The sequence below is a fragment of the Lethenteron reissneri genome, chromosome 42 (assembly GCF_015708825.2).
Source record: "Lethenteron reissneri isolate LAM-NWPU_2019-01 chromosome 42, ASM1570882v1, whole genome shotgun sequence".
Taxonomy (NCBI): domain Eukaryota; kingdom Metazoa; phylum Chordata; class Hyperoartia; order Petromyzontiformes; family Petromyzontidae; genus Lethenteron; species Lethenteron reissneri.
Genome location: NC_083820.1, coordinates 12,363,899 through 12,377,450, shown reverse-complemented (window position 1 = coordinate 12,377,450; position 13,552 = coordinate 12,363,899). Strand labels below are relative to the sequence as shown.

The 13,552-nt window shown below is 55.8% G+C and overlaps 1 protein-coding gene across 6 annotated transcripts in view; it reads left to right on the top strand.

Moving 5' to 3' along the window:
- The window catches only part of LOC133353038 (CYFIP-related Rac1 interactor A-like), a 55,910-nt gene that overhangs the window by 25,479 nt on the left and 16,879 nt on the right, over positions 1-13,552 (top strand). For 3 of the 6 annotated variants that reach the window (XM_061569123.1, XM_061569122.1, XM_061569121.1), the window contains one exon: positions 13,378-13,458. The exons of 2 other annotated variants lie outside the window; for them this stretch is intronic. In XM_061569123.1, coding sequence (XP_061425107.1) covers positions 13,389-13,458 — 70 coding nt within the window. In that variant the 5' untranslated portion in view covers positions 13,378-13,388. Of the gene's footprint in view, positions 1-4,480; positions 4,578-13,377; positions 13,459-13,552 lie in introns of those variants that run through there. One more of the 6 variants, XM_061569124.1, reaches the window with a different exon arrangement.

Sequence of the window (13,552 nt, the reverse complement as noted above, 5' to 3'; positions counted from 1 at the left end):
GCGTTGACATTTGCTCAAAAGACGCTAAACGCCGTGGCTCGTTTGAGCGACGAAGCGTGCGTGATGTGCGCCGACGCGGTTCATCTGGCGGCCCACCCCACGCGCTTCGGTGTTTCTGAAACCCCTCGGCGTCGTCTGTTGAGCGTAAACCTCCTCCTGTGAGCGGATGATCGAAATCGAGATGTGATCGTGGGGACCGCACCTCGCCAAGGCCTTCCACCCTCTGCGCAGTCGACACGCGCTCAGTCCCCCGCCGTTCACCCCGCGGTCTTCCCGCTGGGTCTCCGCACTCGTCAAGACGGATCTGATGCCCGTCCCACCAACCGGCCTTCCGCCATCCCCCGTACGCTCCGCCCAGCGCAACCGTCTCTTGCCCGATCCTGTCTGCACCGCTTTGTGGGGAAGTCGACGATGGTTGCCCTTTGGAGGGACTTGCCCCTGGTATAGGAATGTGGAATTTACACCACTGGCTCAGAACTGTAAACAGGAGATGAGCATCGCCTCAAGGCTCATTGGTGCCGGAGATCAGTTTGACTTTTATGTTTACAACACTTACCTGCCACATTCTCCCCCGGCCTTGCGCTTTGCTGAGTGGACGAGCGAGCCCGGGCCAAGTTTCGGGGACCCGGCCGTAGGGATGAGGGGGTGGGGGGAGGGGGCTAATTGCCTCTGCCCCGCAGCTTTGTGTCGACATGAATCGCTTTCCTATTCCGAGACCCTCCCAATCCCTCTGTCCTCGCCTGTTCCTCAAGCAGCCCCACGGATGTCTTGCAACAGCTGATTTGTAAGAATTGCTGATTACTCTCTTAGGAAGTTCCATATTGTTCTTATTGTTATCCCTTGTTTATCCATAAAAGCCTCACCGAGTTTTCACAGTAGGGGGCGATGTTGCAGTGCGTGATCCCAATTGAGTAAGTTTCAGGTAAAGTTTTAGCATTGGGATTTATGGCCAATACCCGTGACATTTTAGTGTCTTTTCGCTAAAGGAGGAAAACAGAGAAGCAGGAGGAAATCCATGGAGAACATTGGGAGTGATAGAACATACAAAGGCACCTGCATTGCGAATCAAACTCAGGCGATTCTAGCTGTGAGGCCACGAGTGTTACCACTGCGCCTGCTTGCCACCACCCAGACTTGGGACCGCTAGGAGGTTCTAAACGAGGTCTCTGTTCGTCTGAGGCAGGGCGTCGTGGCTTTGCTTCCTCTTTGTGTGCTCATGCCACGAGTGGGTGGCACGGACAGCGCTCCCATGATGCACGGCAGTTGCATCAAAATGTCCCCCGGTAATGATGCTGAGCCGGGTAAAAAATTTTCTGCGAGATATGGTAAAATAAAAATATGCTCAAACCTAGTTAAACAAAAGTGTTTTATTAATTATGATTCAATTATAATTGCTACATAAGTCACGTAAGTAAAAATAAAACGTTGAAAATTCACATGAGGCATTGACCTAAATCCAAATTTTTAATTAAAAAGGATAATTGCATGGGCAAGCCTTTACCTAGGAGTGGATGGACCATGGAGTACGATGTTGGAGATGATGGTGGTGGTGGTGGATAAAGCATGCCACATTGTGACACGAGCTTTGGTACAAATCCGGCACGAGACTCGGTCTGTGCCCGGCGCTAATCTGCCGGTAATGCTGTTGCCGCGATGAGGGGGATTTCCGGGCGCTGCGCAGGACAGATTTTTTGGTCTCCCCTTCACTCCGGCTCTGGCCACGGCCGGCCACGTGTCACCACCTACTCGGGTCTCCCAGCCACCCGGAAAATATTTGGTGAGAAATTGAGCCTCGGGTGAGGGCGCGTGAACGTCACCGTTCCCTTCCTCGGTGCCCCGGGCTCACTCGCCACTTCCACTGCCGTCTCGTGGGGGCGGGGGGGGCGTGGTGACGCAGGGGGAAGATGAAGCCACAGGACCGCCCCCCGCAATCAATAGGCAGCACGTAACGATGCGGGCGCGGTGGATGGAGCACCGACCTCTGAACCCGGCGACCTCGGTTTGACTCCCGGCCGTAGCTAACGTCGGCAGCGAGCGATGTCTGAACGGGTTCTGGAATATCCCCGCGTTCACCAACCCGCATTGGCCAGCATGGCGCGGTATGGTCAAGCAATCCACGTGGCCGGCATGGTGTGCGGAGGGGCAGTCTCCATGCAGCGGTGGGGTGATGGAGAGCTGCGACGTATCCATCTGATGTAGCAATGCATCGATTCCATGAGCGACATCGATCCTTATGCCCTTGATGCATGCGTCGGATTTGATGGTTAAGAGTCGATCATTCGCCGTCGCTGAACTTCGATACGAAAATTATTTCGCTGATGTTACATTTTGGCTAAATGGGTCAAACAAAGACTGAAAATGAGACATTTGATTCTTGAATCTCGAATCGAATGGCGACCTTGGATCGTGAGAATTAAATCACTGTGGGGTGGGGGTGCGTTGGGGGGGGGTGACATGCCTAATGAATAGCTTCCACGGGAAGTTACTAATTAGGGCTGCTTCTTGCCCTTCGAGCTTCAAACCTATTGCCATGAATATTAATGTAAGTATTTATGTGTGTGTGGATGTGTGATTATGTGTGTGTACAGTATGTGTGATTATGTGTGTGTGTATGTGGGGAGCGGTGGTGTAGCGGTTAGCGCGCTGCCCGACGTACCTGGCCACCTGGGTTCGATTCCTACTCACGGCCAACACCTGTGACGATTATTTGAATCGGTCCTGGGCCTCCCCTAGGTCGACTCGGCCTCAAATGAGTACCTGGTGCGATGTGTAAACATCGCCACTTGGGAGACAAAGGCCGCCGGCGTGGTGTTGGCCACCCACCCCCTCGTGAGCTGTGCCGGCCTTCATAGGTGCCGGCTAACAGCACTTGCCCCAACAGTCTGTTTAGGCTATACGGGGGTTCTTTGTCTTTTTTGCGTATTTATGTGTGACTGTCATGTGTGAGTGTGTGGGGAGCGGTTAGCACGCTGCCCTGTGAACCCTATGACCCGAATTTGATTCCCGCTCACGACCAACACCAGTGAAATTTGTTTGAACCGGTACTGGGCCTTCCCTACGTCGACTCAGCCTCAAATGAGTACCTGATGCGGTGTGGAAACATCATCACCAACCCCCTCGTTTCATGTGCCGGCCTTCATAGGTGCTCGTTAACAGCACTTACCCCAACAGTCTGTTAAGGCCATACGGGGGATCTTTGTTGTTGTGCACTGCATGGGAGTGTGTGTGTGTTAATGTCTGAATGTAGGTATGTATACGAGTGCGTGTGTGGTGTGTGTATTGATTTTGCATCATTGCATTGACCTTTAGCGAGAGCTGTGGTGCTGGGCACGCAGTCTGCACTGCACCCGGGCCTAGCGTGGGAGATGAAAGGTGCAAGTTCTGCACACTCTGCTATCTGCGAGTCTCCGCGGAGGGCAGTCGATCGCCGCCGGCTGAGCGGGACTGTGGCCCTTCCGTGTGAGCCGCGGGGGTGGAGGGTGGCTTTGCAAGCTCCTTTCATGAAGCCCCAAGTCGTGCTCACCGTTGTCTCGAACAAATCCATCCGGATTTCCGGAACGATTCACATTCCTGCACGCGGGAGCAGAGAACGCGAACCGAGTGATCTCCTGCGCAAATGAGCATTCAGGCCACCGGCGCTCATCTCCTGTGCCCAGCCAGCTCCTGAGGCCACGGTGGAAATTTCACGTGGCGTGGAAATTAAAGTTTATCCAAAGGACAACCGCTGTTGATTTTACCGCAAATAGGCGGCGCTACCTTAGTCGACCCCGGACGGATGATGAGCCGAGTAAAATCCCCCCCCCCCAACCGGGGTATGAACTGGCGACCTTCCGATGGCGAGCTCTACGGCCAAGCCACCTGGCCGGTAGCCGCCCTCTCATGAACGCACGCAGCCTCCCGACTCTTGAGCGAGGCAGCGCCGCCTGGCCCGGAGGTCTCCATGGCTCGGGTTGCGTTGAGGCCGGCGAGCGGCGGCGATCGCTGTCGGACTTCGCGGGGGCACGCGGTGCCGGTCGTGTGCTCGGCGAGAGACGAGGAAGCACGTGCTCCCTTCACAAACCCGCGCCCGCACCGACCAGCGCGGTGACGTACTGCGGTGGTGTCGGTGATGTTTACCGACTAGCGTGTAGCCCTTGACGAAGAGAGGGTTCTCTTAACGGCAGCGAATGCAGCAAGCGCTGCTCGGTGTTCGTTGAAAAAATCCTATCGGGCGTCACGCGCACATGCGCACATCGGCACATGCGCTCGCATGCGCGACCGCAAGCGGCGCGACGGGTGTTCAGGAAATCGAGCAATCTCGCGGCTTCCATGTCAGCTCGTGGACTTGGCGCCCATGTGACCCTGCCGACCGCCTGCGTGTGCCCTCGTCTCAGACGACAAGTGCTGCTTGCTGGGTGTGGCAGCCGTCGCCTTGCCAGCGGTCAGTCGCCTCCCTATCACTCTTCTATGGCTGCACTGCCGTGGTTACTCTTCGCGTGAACAGCGCTGATTGGTTCATCCACCCGTGTTGAGGACTCGGTCTACCGACCAGGCAGGGCGCTTCGTCTCATCTGCACTGTTCAGCCACCGCACTGCAGGTCACACCAACGCACGCACTCATTCACTCGCCCGCTCATTCAAACACCCACTCACCCACACTGCTGGTCACAGGCTTCTCTCTCCACTTCTTATCTCGCACGGCTCCACTCTGTAATTCCCTCCCATCGTCTCTTTCATAGCTCTCGTAATAACATTTGGTCAATTGAAGAAACACGTTGACTCCTTATCTGTTACATCTCTGATAACGCTGTTTATTGCTGACCGCTTGATGTGTTTGGCCTTTGGGCCCTGTGCTCTGCCACTGTGATTAATAAAAGAAAGAGAGATGACATCTAACGTCGCTCTGGTTGGTCTCAGGGTCGTCACTCTCCGCCTTGCGTGAGATCTCAGTTTTACGTGCAAGACCCCGTGACAGGTGCACGTCCACGGCACCTCGGAGGTGAGGTCACGAGGTCGGAGAGCGGTCGGCGCCCGGAATCATTTCAGCGGTGACGGTGTGGTGAAGCGCCTGACCTGCTGGGTGTCGCGGTTGTTTTTGGGGATTTTTGCCGGGATTTGTGTTGATAGGAGGCTTCGGTTGGGCCTGAAATCGGTCACGCAGAGCGCCGCCGGTGCAACGTGCGAAGGAGTGAAGCTCTCTCGGTGAGCTGTGGAGGAATGTGAGCTGGGCGGGAGCGAGCAAACGTGGTTAAGATGCAAACATTCCTTGAAATCTTATCTGTCTGTGAAGGTGTTCCGAAACGGAACAAACGTTTAGGTACGTGAAGTTGTACAGAACGCACGAACAATGTTTTTCTTTTGACAGGGCTCCATCACTGATATGGAGTGCACGTGTCAATAGCATTTGCTAAATAAGCCTGACCTGGTCCAGAGCGTGATTTGCGTAAACGGACACCGCTGGGCAAAAATTGTCTGTAAAGAGTCAATAGGTTGATGGATGTGAATGTGGCCCCGTATAATGTAGATCTGCTGGTATACGCCACGATGTGGCATGCGCTTAGTTTGAAATAACAAAACCACACCTGCCCATTTTTTGTTTAAATGAAGCTGAGCATCTAAAAGTATGTTGTTGTCAACGGCTACGTTTCTGCAATACTTCCGAACTGGACACACATTTTTTTTATTCCCGCCATTTCGTGTGGAGGGCCGGCCCTGAACGGCAACTTGGGAAATGTTGCTGCCCTAATCTTGGTCGATCGAGAGGGCTGTATCATGAGGAAGCAGACAGCCGCACACACAAACATGTGCGCTGCGGTTAGACTTTCCTCTTAACGTCAATTACAGCCACTCTCAATACACCATTGGATGAAGGCCTCCCCACACCATGCAAGTAATGGGGATTTTTTTTTACCATACTTCACCACGCTGGTCAGTGTGAGGTTGGTGAAGGGGGTTAGAGGGCTTGGGACTGGTTCTGATATCACTCTGTACCCTTCGTATGCGTGCTGCCTGTCATAAACAAACATTTTATGTTTTAGTCAAATTTATTTGGAATTCTATTTGATCTCGTGTGACAAGATGACATGCCGGTCACAATGAACCACTGGAAGTGGGATGAGTAGGGATGTGCTGATCCACTCCAGGCAAGACAGGTTTAGCAGACGCAGAATCTACAGCGCCAAGAGTCCGGATAATTTGTTGTGATTTGAATAATTTATTGTAACTTCTGCATGTTCAGCCAAGACAGGAAACGTGTAGGAGAGAGTACGGCCGTAGTGGAGATGGATCGATGAAACCGTGCAGGGTTGCCGTTGCATTCTCGGCAGACGGCCGCAGCACACCCGGCGTGTTGCGGCGCGCGTTGGAATGCGCTCCGTCCACTTCGGGGTGCTGCGAGCGGCCCGCACCCACAGTCCCCTCTCACTGTGTGTGCATTCACGTGTGAGTGCGTGCGTGTGTATTGCGAGGAGTGGTCTTTTGCGCGCTGCGCCATGAAACTGGCGACCCCAGTTCCATTCCCGCTCATGGCCAACAACAATTCCCGCTCATGGCACCTCTGATTAGCACGATTGGCTACGTGTACGGTGTGAAATAAGTTCAACATACATACTTCTGAACCGGGTCTGGGCCTCCCCTAGGTCGACTCGGCCTCAAATAAGTAGCTGGTGCAGTGTGTAAACATTGCTACTCGGGAGAGAAAGGCGGCCGGGCGTGATGCTGGCAATCCATGCTCTCGTGTGCCGTGCCGGCCTTTATAAGGTGCCTGTTAACAGCACTTGCCCCCAAAAGTCGATCAAGGATATAGTAAAAGGGATCTTTATCTTTTGTGGGGAGTAGTGGAGCGGTTCGTGTGCTGCACTCACTCCGAGCCCGGCGACCCGAGTTCAGTTCCCAGTGACGAATATCTGAACCGGTCCTGGGCCTCCTCTAGGTAGACCTCTTCACTAGGGATACAAAGGCGGCAAGGCGTGGCGTTTGCCACACTCCGCCCACTTGTAAGGCCTTTCTAGGCTTGATTGATGCTCGCTAACAGCAGATGCCCTGCAGCAGCGCTGTGTGTGTATGTGTTGAAGGATGTATGTATGTTGAACTTCTTTTGCAGTGTGATTGTTCCCCACCACCACCACGGCGCATTTGAATGTGGCAGTGTCTGCGTGCGCTCGTGAATGCGCGTGCCGCGGGGTGTGGGCGTGAGCGTGTGCCCGTCGTCCTTCATACCTGGCCCCTCCACCACACTCCTGTAATTAAAGCCGCCTTTATTCTGCATTATTCACAGGTGTTTTCTTGCCTGCCTTTGTTTGTCATTGTGCCGGTTGCACCAGCCATTTAGCCTGCGGCGATGTGGGACTTGGGCATTGTCATCAGCGCCTCAAGCCGAACGCCTGTGCCCATGCTAAACCAGTTTTGTCGCTACATTGCGGCATGGCACTTGGATGAAATTGTTCTCACCACGCTGGGTTATAATGTCAGTGCGAGACATTTCACTCTTTTGTGTCTGCCCCCTTCATTCCAGGGGCAGCGATCCTAACTGGACAACCGGCGTAGCTTGTCCACAGCTGCTTTTCTTAATCAACTCCCCATACTTCACCGAGCTGGTCACTGAAACCTTTGTCGGAGGTCACCGTGGATCTCGGTGCGGCTTCGCTCTCGCGTGCGCTCCCCCCCCCGATGCCCTCTCCACGCCGTTCCGCTCGCCCCGTGGCCTGCCCTCACCTCCACCCCCCACGTCGCATCTCCCGGTCCGCGGTCACGATCCCGCCAGGGTTGTCGCGTCGCCCGCAAGCGTTGGTATCGACCCGGCGAGGGACGTCCGTTGTTTCCCAACCGCTTATCGTGCGCTGCCTCCGTCGTGTTGTAACTCTCCGCGCCACGGGGCGGTGAGTTTACACTCCGCGCGTCCACACGGCACGCGGGGTGCCCGGCCAGCGAGCTCGCCGACGGTTTGGGCATTACGCGCGTGTGGTCGGCTTGGCGATGAGTCGGTCTTTGATGATGTTACGAAATGGAGGCATTGCCAACGTAGAGCGTGATGCCAGCGAGCGGCTTAAGGTTCCTCTTTTGATTGTTATTCACCCCTACCCTCCGCCCCCCACGTGCCGCCGGCCTCACGTCGCGAGATGAAGCGTGCGCGCGGTAAACCTCGCTGAGTGGCGTAACCGTTCACGTCGGAAAACGGCCTGTGGAAGTGGATCTTGCAGAGCTACCTCTGAGACCGCTGCCAGTGGTGCGCACACCGTGGAGGGCATCGCTGTCCCACCCGCCCTGCGCATGAGAGTGATGTTCGACGCACGGCAGCCAAGCCGGCTTCTTAATTCTCAGAGCAGGAATTTAGCCAAATCTAATGCAGAAGCAATGTAAATACAATGTTTTGATCACCAACCCCACGTCACGAGATACCCCAGAATCACGTCACGTGACAGCGAGAGTGCACAATTGATAGAACCGGCGGGGAGAGGCCAGGAGCAATGGAAGTCTGCGCTGTCGTGCCGCAGCGCCGGCGTTGACGAGAATCGTGGTGGGGGGCGGGGGGGCGGGGGGGGGGTAGGCGGGCGTTCGCTTCTCCGCTGTGGCGCGGCACCAGCAAGGTGGCTTTGAAGTGGCGGTGCGCGATGTCGCGACGTCCCCGAGCTGTGCTAAATCAACGCGCATCATTATCCCGCGTTAATATTTTAACGGCCGCCGCGAGACCTGCTGTCCCTGAGATTGATGGGGACTGCGGGGGCGGCCCACTCAAGGTTTTACGGGGGGCACCTCTGCCGCCTGCTAGCGAGACCTCGCGTGCTTTTCAATTGGCGGCGCTCTCCTCACCCCCCCCCCCCCAGAGGTTTCTCTCTCTCGCGGAGCGCAAAGCGTACATGGGGTGGTGGGCGCTGCCCCACGAGGTCGCCACGGGCCCGCCTGCCGCCCCCTGCGTCGCCTCCTCCGTGGAGCCTACGCCATCTGGTGGAGTTACTGATATCCTGTGGAGTTGTCCACATCTGGTGGAGTTGCCCACATCTGGCGGAGTTGCCCACATCTGGTGGAGTTGCCCACATCTGGTGGAGTTGCCCACCTCTGGTGGAGTTGCCCACATCTGGCGGAGTTGCCCACATCTGGTGGAATTGCCCACATCTGGTGGAGTTGCCCACCTCTGGTGGAGTTGCCCACATCTGACGGAGTTGCCCACATCTGACGGAGTTGCCCACATCTGGTGGAATTGCCCACATCTGGTGGAGTTGCCCACCTCTGGTGGAGTTGCCCACATCTGGTGGAGTTGCCCACATCTGACGGAGTTGCCCACATCTGGTGGAATTGCCCACATCTGGTGGAGTTGCCCACATCTGACGGAGTTGCCCACATCTGACGGAGTTGCCCACATCTGGTGGAATTGCCCACATCTGGTGGAGTTGCCCACCTCTGGTGGAGTTGCCCACATCTGGTGGAGTTGCCCACATCTGACGGAGTTGCCCACATCTGACGGAGTTGCCCACATCTGGTGGAATTGCCCACATCTGGTGGAGTTGCCCACATCTGACGGAGTTGCCCACATCTGGTGGAGTTGCCCACATCTGGTGGAGTTGCCCACATCTGGTGGAGTTGCCCACATCTGGTGGAGTTGCCCACATCTGGTGGAATTGCCCACATCTGGTGGAGTTGCCCACATCTGGTGGAATTGCCCACATCTGGTGGAGTTGCCCACATCTGACGGAGTTGCCCACATCTGGTGGAGTTGCCCACATCTGGTGGAATTGCCCACATCTGGTGGAGTTGCCCACATCTGACGGAGTTGCCCACATCTGGTGGAGTTGCCCACATCTGACGGAGTTGTCCAGAGGGCGGTCGCAAGGAACACGATCGGCGTCAGAGGTGTCTCCATTTAACCGACCCCCGTACTGAGTACAAAAAAACGAGGACATATCATGGAAAGAAGAATATCTCACAGCACCAGCAGAGGAGAGAGCTGCATTCTCTAGTGGAAGTGCATTATTAGACAACGTACAAAAAACTGGGACTTTTAATGCCCTGGGAAGACTTACAGATTTCCCTTGACAGAGGTTAACACCACCAGGAGGTTGTCGTGGGAAATCTCTCCCGAGCGGCAAACCTTGCATCACGGCGTTCAGGCTGGACACAGGTGGAACCGCCACTCTGCATGAGCAGAACCCCATTCTGTGTCTGCACGTGAACACAAATATCTTAGTCATTCTGCCAATTGTCTTTTTGAACCAATATTGTCCAGCAGCATTTGTTTAATTGAGCAAACTTTGACCCAGTTTCGGCCTTCTGTGTCTTGGCTTCAGAATAAAGCAAATGCTGCGGGGTTAATTATAAAGATTTGTCTTTGATCAAGCGCCCCCCGCTACACTGGGGCGTATCGGATCACTTTACGTCGCATCTCATCTCAACACATTTGAAAGGGCACCCCCAGTGGCAGCTGTCCCAGTGGGCGCATGGTTTGTTATTTGCACCGATGCTCCATCTACACAAAGGGGCCCATTTCACCGCAACATCGCAGGCGGTCTACATTACTGCTGTGCAGGATTTTGCGGTTGTGCCGTACAGCTCTCCGACGCGTGTCCAGGTTCTACTGTAGCTGTTCGGCGCGACGTTCGACGTTTCGCTCAAGCGGCTCCCGGCACGTGGAGCGAAATATTGGACGTCGTGTCGGAAAACGCGTCGTGCGACTGGAGTTTGTTCGAGGGAAAGAACGCACGCCAGAGACCCCCACTCCGCCGCCATCACGGGGGCCGCGCCGCCGAGCATGGCCAGGAATGACACGGACACGCCACGCGGGAGGAGACTCGCGCCCATCGGTGTGTCGGCGCGTTACAAAGCGGAGGTGCACGGTCACGCACTCTTACGGCATCGCGTGCACCGGAGTTTATTCCGTGGCTTCGGGAATTAAACTGCGCCGGCTTAATCCGAGTCCCGCAAAACAGAAGGTCAGCGTTACCACAGAAAGGTCCCACGCGGGCAGTGCCGATGACGAGGGCTCGCTCCGGGTTGTCGCTGCCTGATGGCGCGCCGCGTGTATTGTGTCCGGTGCGCAGGAGTGGCGAGCGCGTGTGGAGGCAGTGCCACGCTGTCACGCCGCACGCCCCGCTAGTGCTGCCCGCACACCCCGGGGTGACCCTCCGCTTCCCTCCGTTCACCTCCGCCCTTTCCGCCGCTTGCGATTCGCCGCTCGCGACTCCTCTTTCAAATCTACAAAACGAGCGCTTATCGCATCGCCTTCTCTTGCTGAAGAACGACCGTTTTCTAAGACGTTATTTTTCTTAAAAAAAAACACCCCTAAGTGCAGTTTATAGAAGTGCGCTCGCGATCCCGTGCCTGGTGACGCTGCACGTCCACAATGCGCTCTGTGGGTGCCTCTGGGTGACGTTAAGTAACGGACGAACTCGGCTGGCGGGCCTTTGGGAAGGGCGGGCGGGCAGGCGGCGGTGACCCCACCGAGGTCACGCGGCTTCACCGCTCACCCTCTCCCATGTAATTTTACGGTGAATAATATTGGTCGTGAAAGCTCACATGTTAAACTGCAGCAGACTTGTCACCAGTGTCATCTTGCAGTCGCGCTACTGTGCGGCTCTCCGTGGCGTTCTCGGGTCACGCCGCGTGTCGTTCGGCGCGATGTCCGACGCTTCGCTTCTCGAAGCCCCCAAACACGTGGAGAAAACGTTGGACTTTGTGCGGAACGACTCGTGACAAAAACCCGCGAACGCGTCCGAAGGCCTATCGCCTCATGTTGGCTGTCGTGCGGTTGACCCCGTTATAATTAAATTTCGCTTACTTTACCATAAATGGACAAGCGGTCGAAGCTGCGCCACAAACCGTGAATGGAAAGTGCCGACTGGGAGAGCGTTTGTTGTAGCCCAGCGTGCGAAGACGTGCCCGGGTCGCTGTGCTCACGGCGCACAGGGGAAGGGAACAGCCCCGAGTGCGAGCGGCCAGTTTCAACCGGCTGCCAGGGATGGAACCAAAACACGCTAAGAGCTGGGAATGAGCACGCGAGGGTTTTTGTCGACTTGATTTCCCCCCTCTTGCCACTGCGCGTTTGTCCTCCTCGTGGGAGTTTAATTAGCGACGGTAGCGGCAGCGCTCGTGCCGGGCGCGCAGGAAGCTGCACGGCGCTCGAATAACGGCGGATCTGCCGGAGAGGGCGCGGGAATCTCTTTGATCAACGTGGCCGGTTATCTCTCGAGCGAGTCCCTGGAGTTGTGATCATCCTGATGAGGGTTATCGTGCCTCCCCCTGACAAACAGAGTTCTTGCATCCACGCTTTCAACCTTAGTTGGAAGGCGTTTACATATTTTTTTTATATGTTTTAATTTGTTTCCTTCCCGCCTCCTGCATGTTTGACATTGCAAGTGCAGTATGAAGGATCAGGATTTGCATGGCGTTATTCAGCATTTGGACAACGTGGCGCCTCGGGGTGCCGTGCGCGTTGCCCCATCCATTCCGAGCGCAGGCTTCTGACCGGTGCGCTTATAACAGCTTGGCGCTGGGTTCAATGCATTTGGCGGTCAGGCGGCAGTAAAGGTCGGAGTGGCAAACTCGCAATCACAATGTTGCGAGTTTAAGGTCAACTTGGGCCAGAGTTTCTGTAGAGTAGATAACATCCATACTGCTTAGTGGAAAGCGAATATCGGTCGTTCCACATAAGCAGCTTTAAATGAAGGATTTTAAGCAGTAGCTGCGCATCACCACAGAGAAAGCATTCCTCAACGCTTGGGCACGCGGACTGGTTGACGTTGACCAGTACAGAGGTGCGTTTGCTTACTGAGGATTTACAAACGCCTTTGGCTAGACCACACGCTGTTAACACGCTCGCCCCACAGCCTCTTGTGTTCACTGCAGTGGCAGAGGTGGCGACGCTCAAGTTAGAAACACGCGGTGGCTGTCAAGTCGAACTTATTCCCCTCTAGCACCCTATCAGTGCGCCTTTGACGCTCGCGGTGACCGATACGGACTGGTCGTCGCGCGGACCGTGGAGACGCGGCAGACGTCGTCTGACCACGCGCCCTGCGAAACGAAGCCACGGGCTTGGCGCTACCCACGGGCCGGGGGATGCCCACGCCTGGCTCGGTGGTAACCGAGTCGCGGGCAGCGCGTGCGACGGTGCTTCGTGGCTTCCCCGGCTGCGGTGGTTTGTAGCGGGGAGCGCTGTGCGACGCAGCGCGGGAAGCGGCACGGCCGCTCCGCTCCACACGCGCGCGCCATGCCGTACGCCGCTTGATTCTTACGTGAAAAGCATTTTCTGATTTGAAAGGGAACAAGACGGGGCGAGCGCGGTCGTCTTGTGCCGTTTGCGTCGCGCTGCCTCGGTTGAACGACGCGCGATGTTGTGTTGAATGACGCACCGTGACTTGCTCTAACCCCCCGCCGAATTGCGCTAATCGGTGAATGTTTTCTTTTGCATAGGTTGTTGTGGAATGGGTAATCTGCTAAAGGTCCTATCCAAGGATATTGAAAATATTCCACGCTTTTTCTTGGATTTTGAAAGTAAGTTTTTTTTTGCGCCCGGAAACGAGAGAACGATCGCGCGGGGGGGGGGGGGGGGGATTGTGCGTCGCGTGCGCAGAGGACGGTGCCGGTC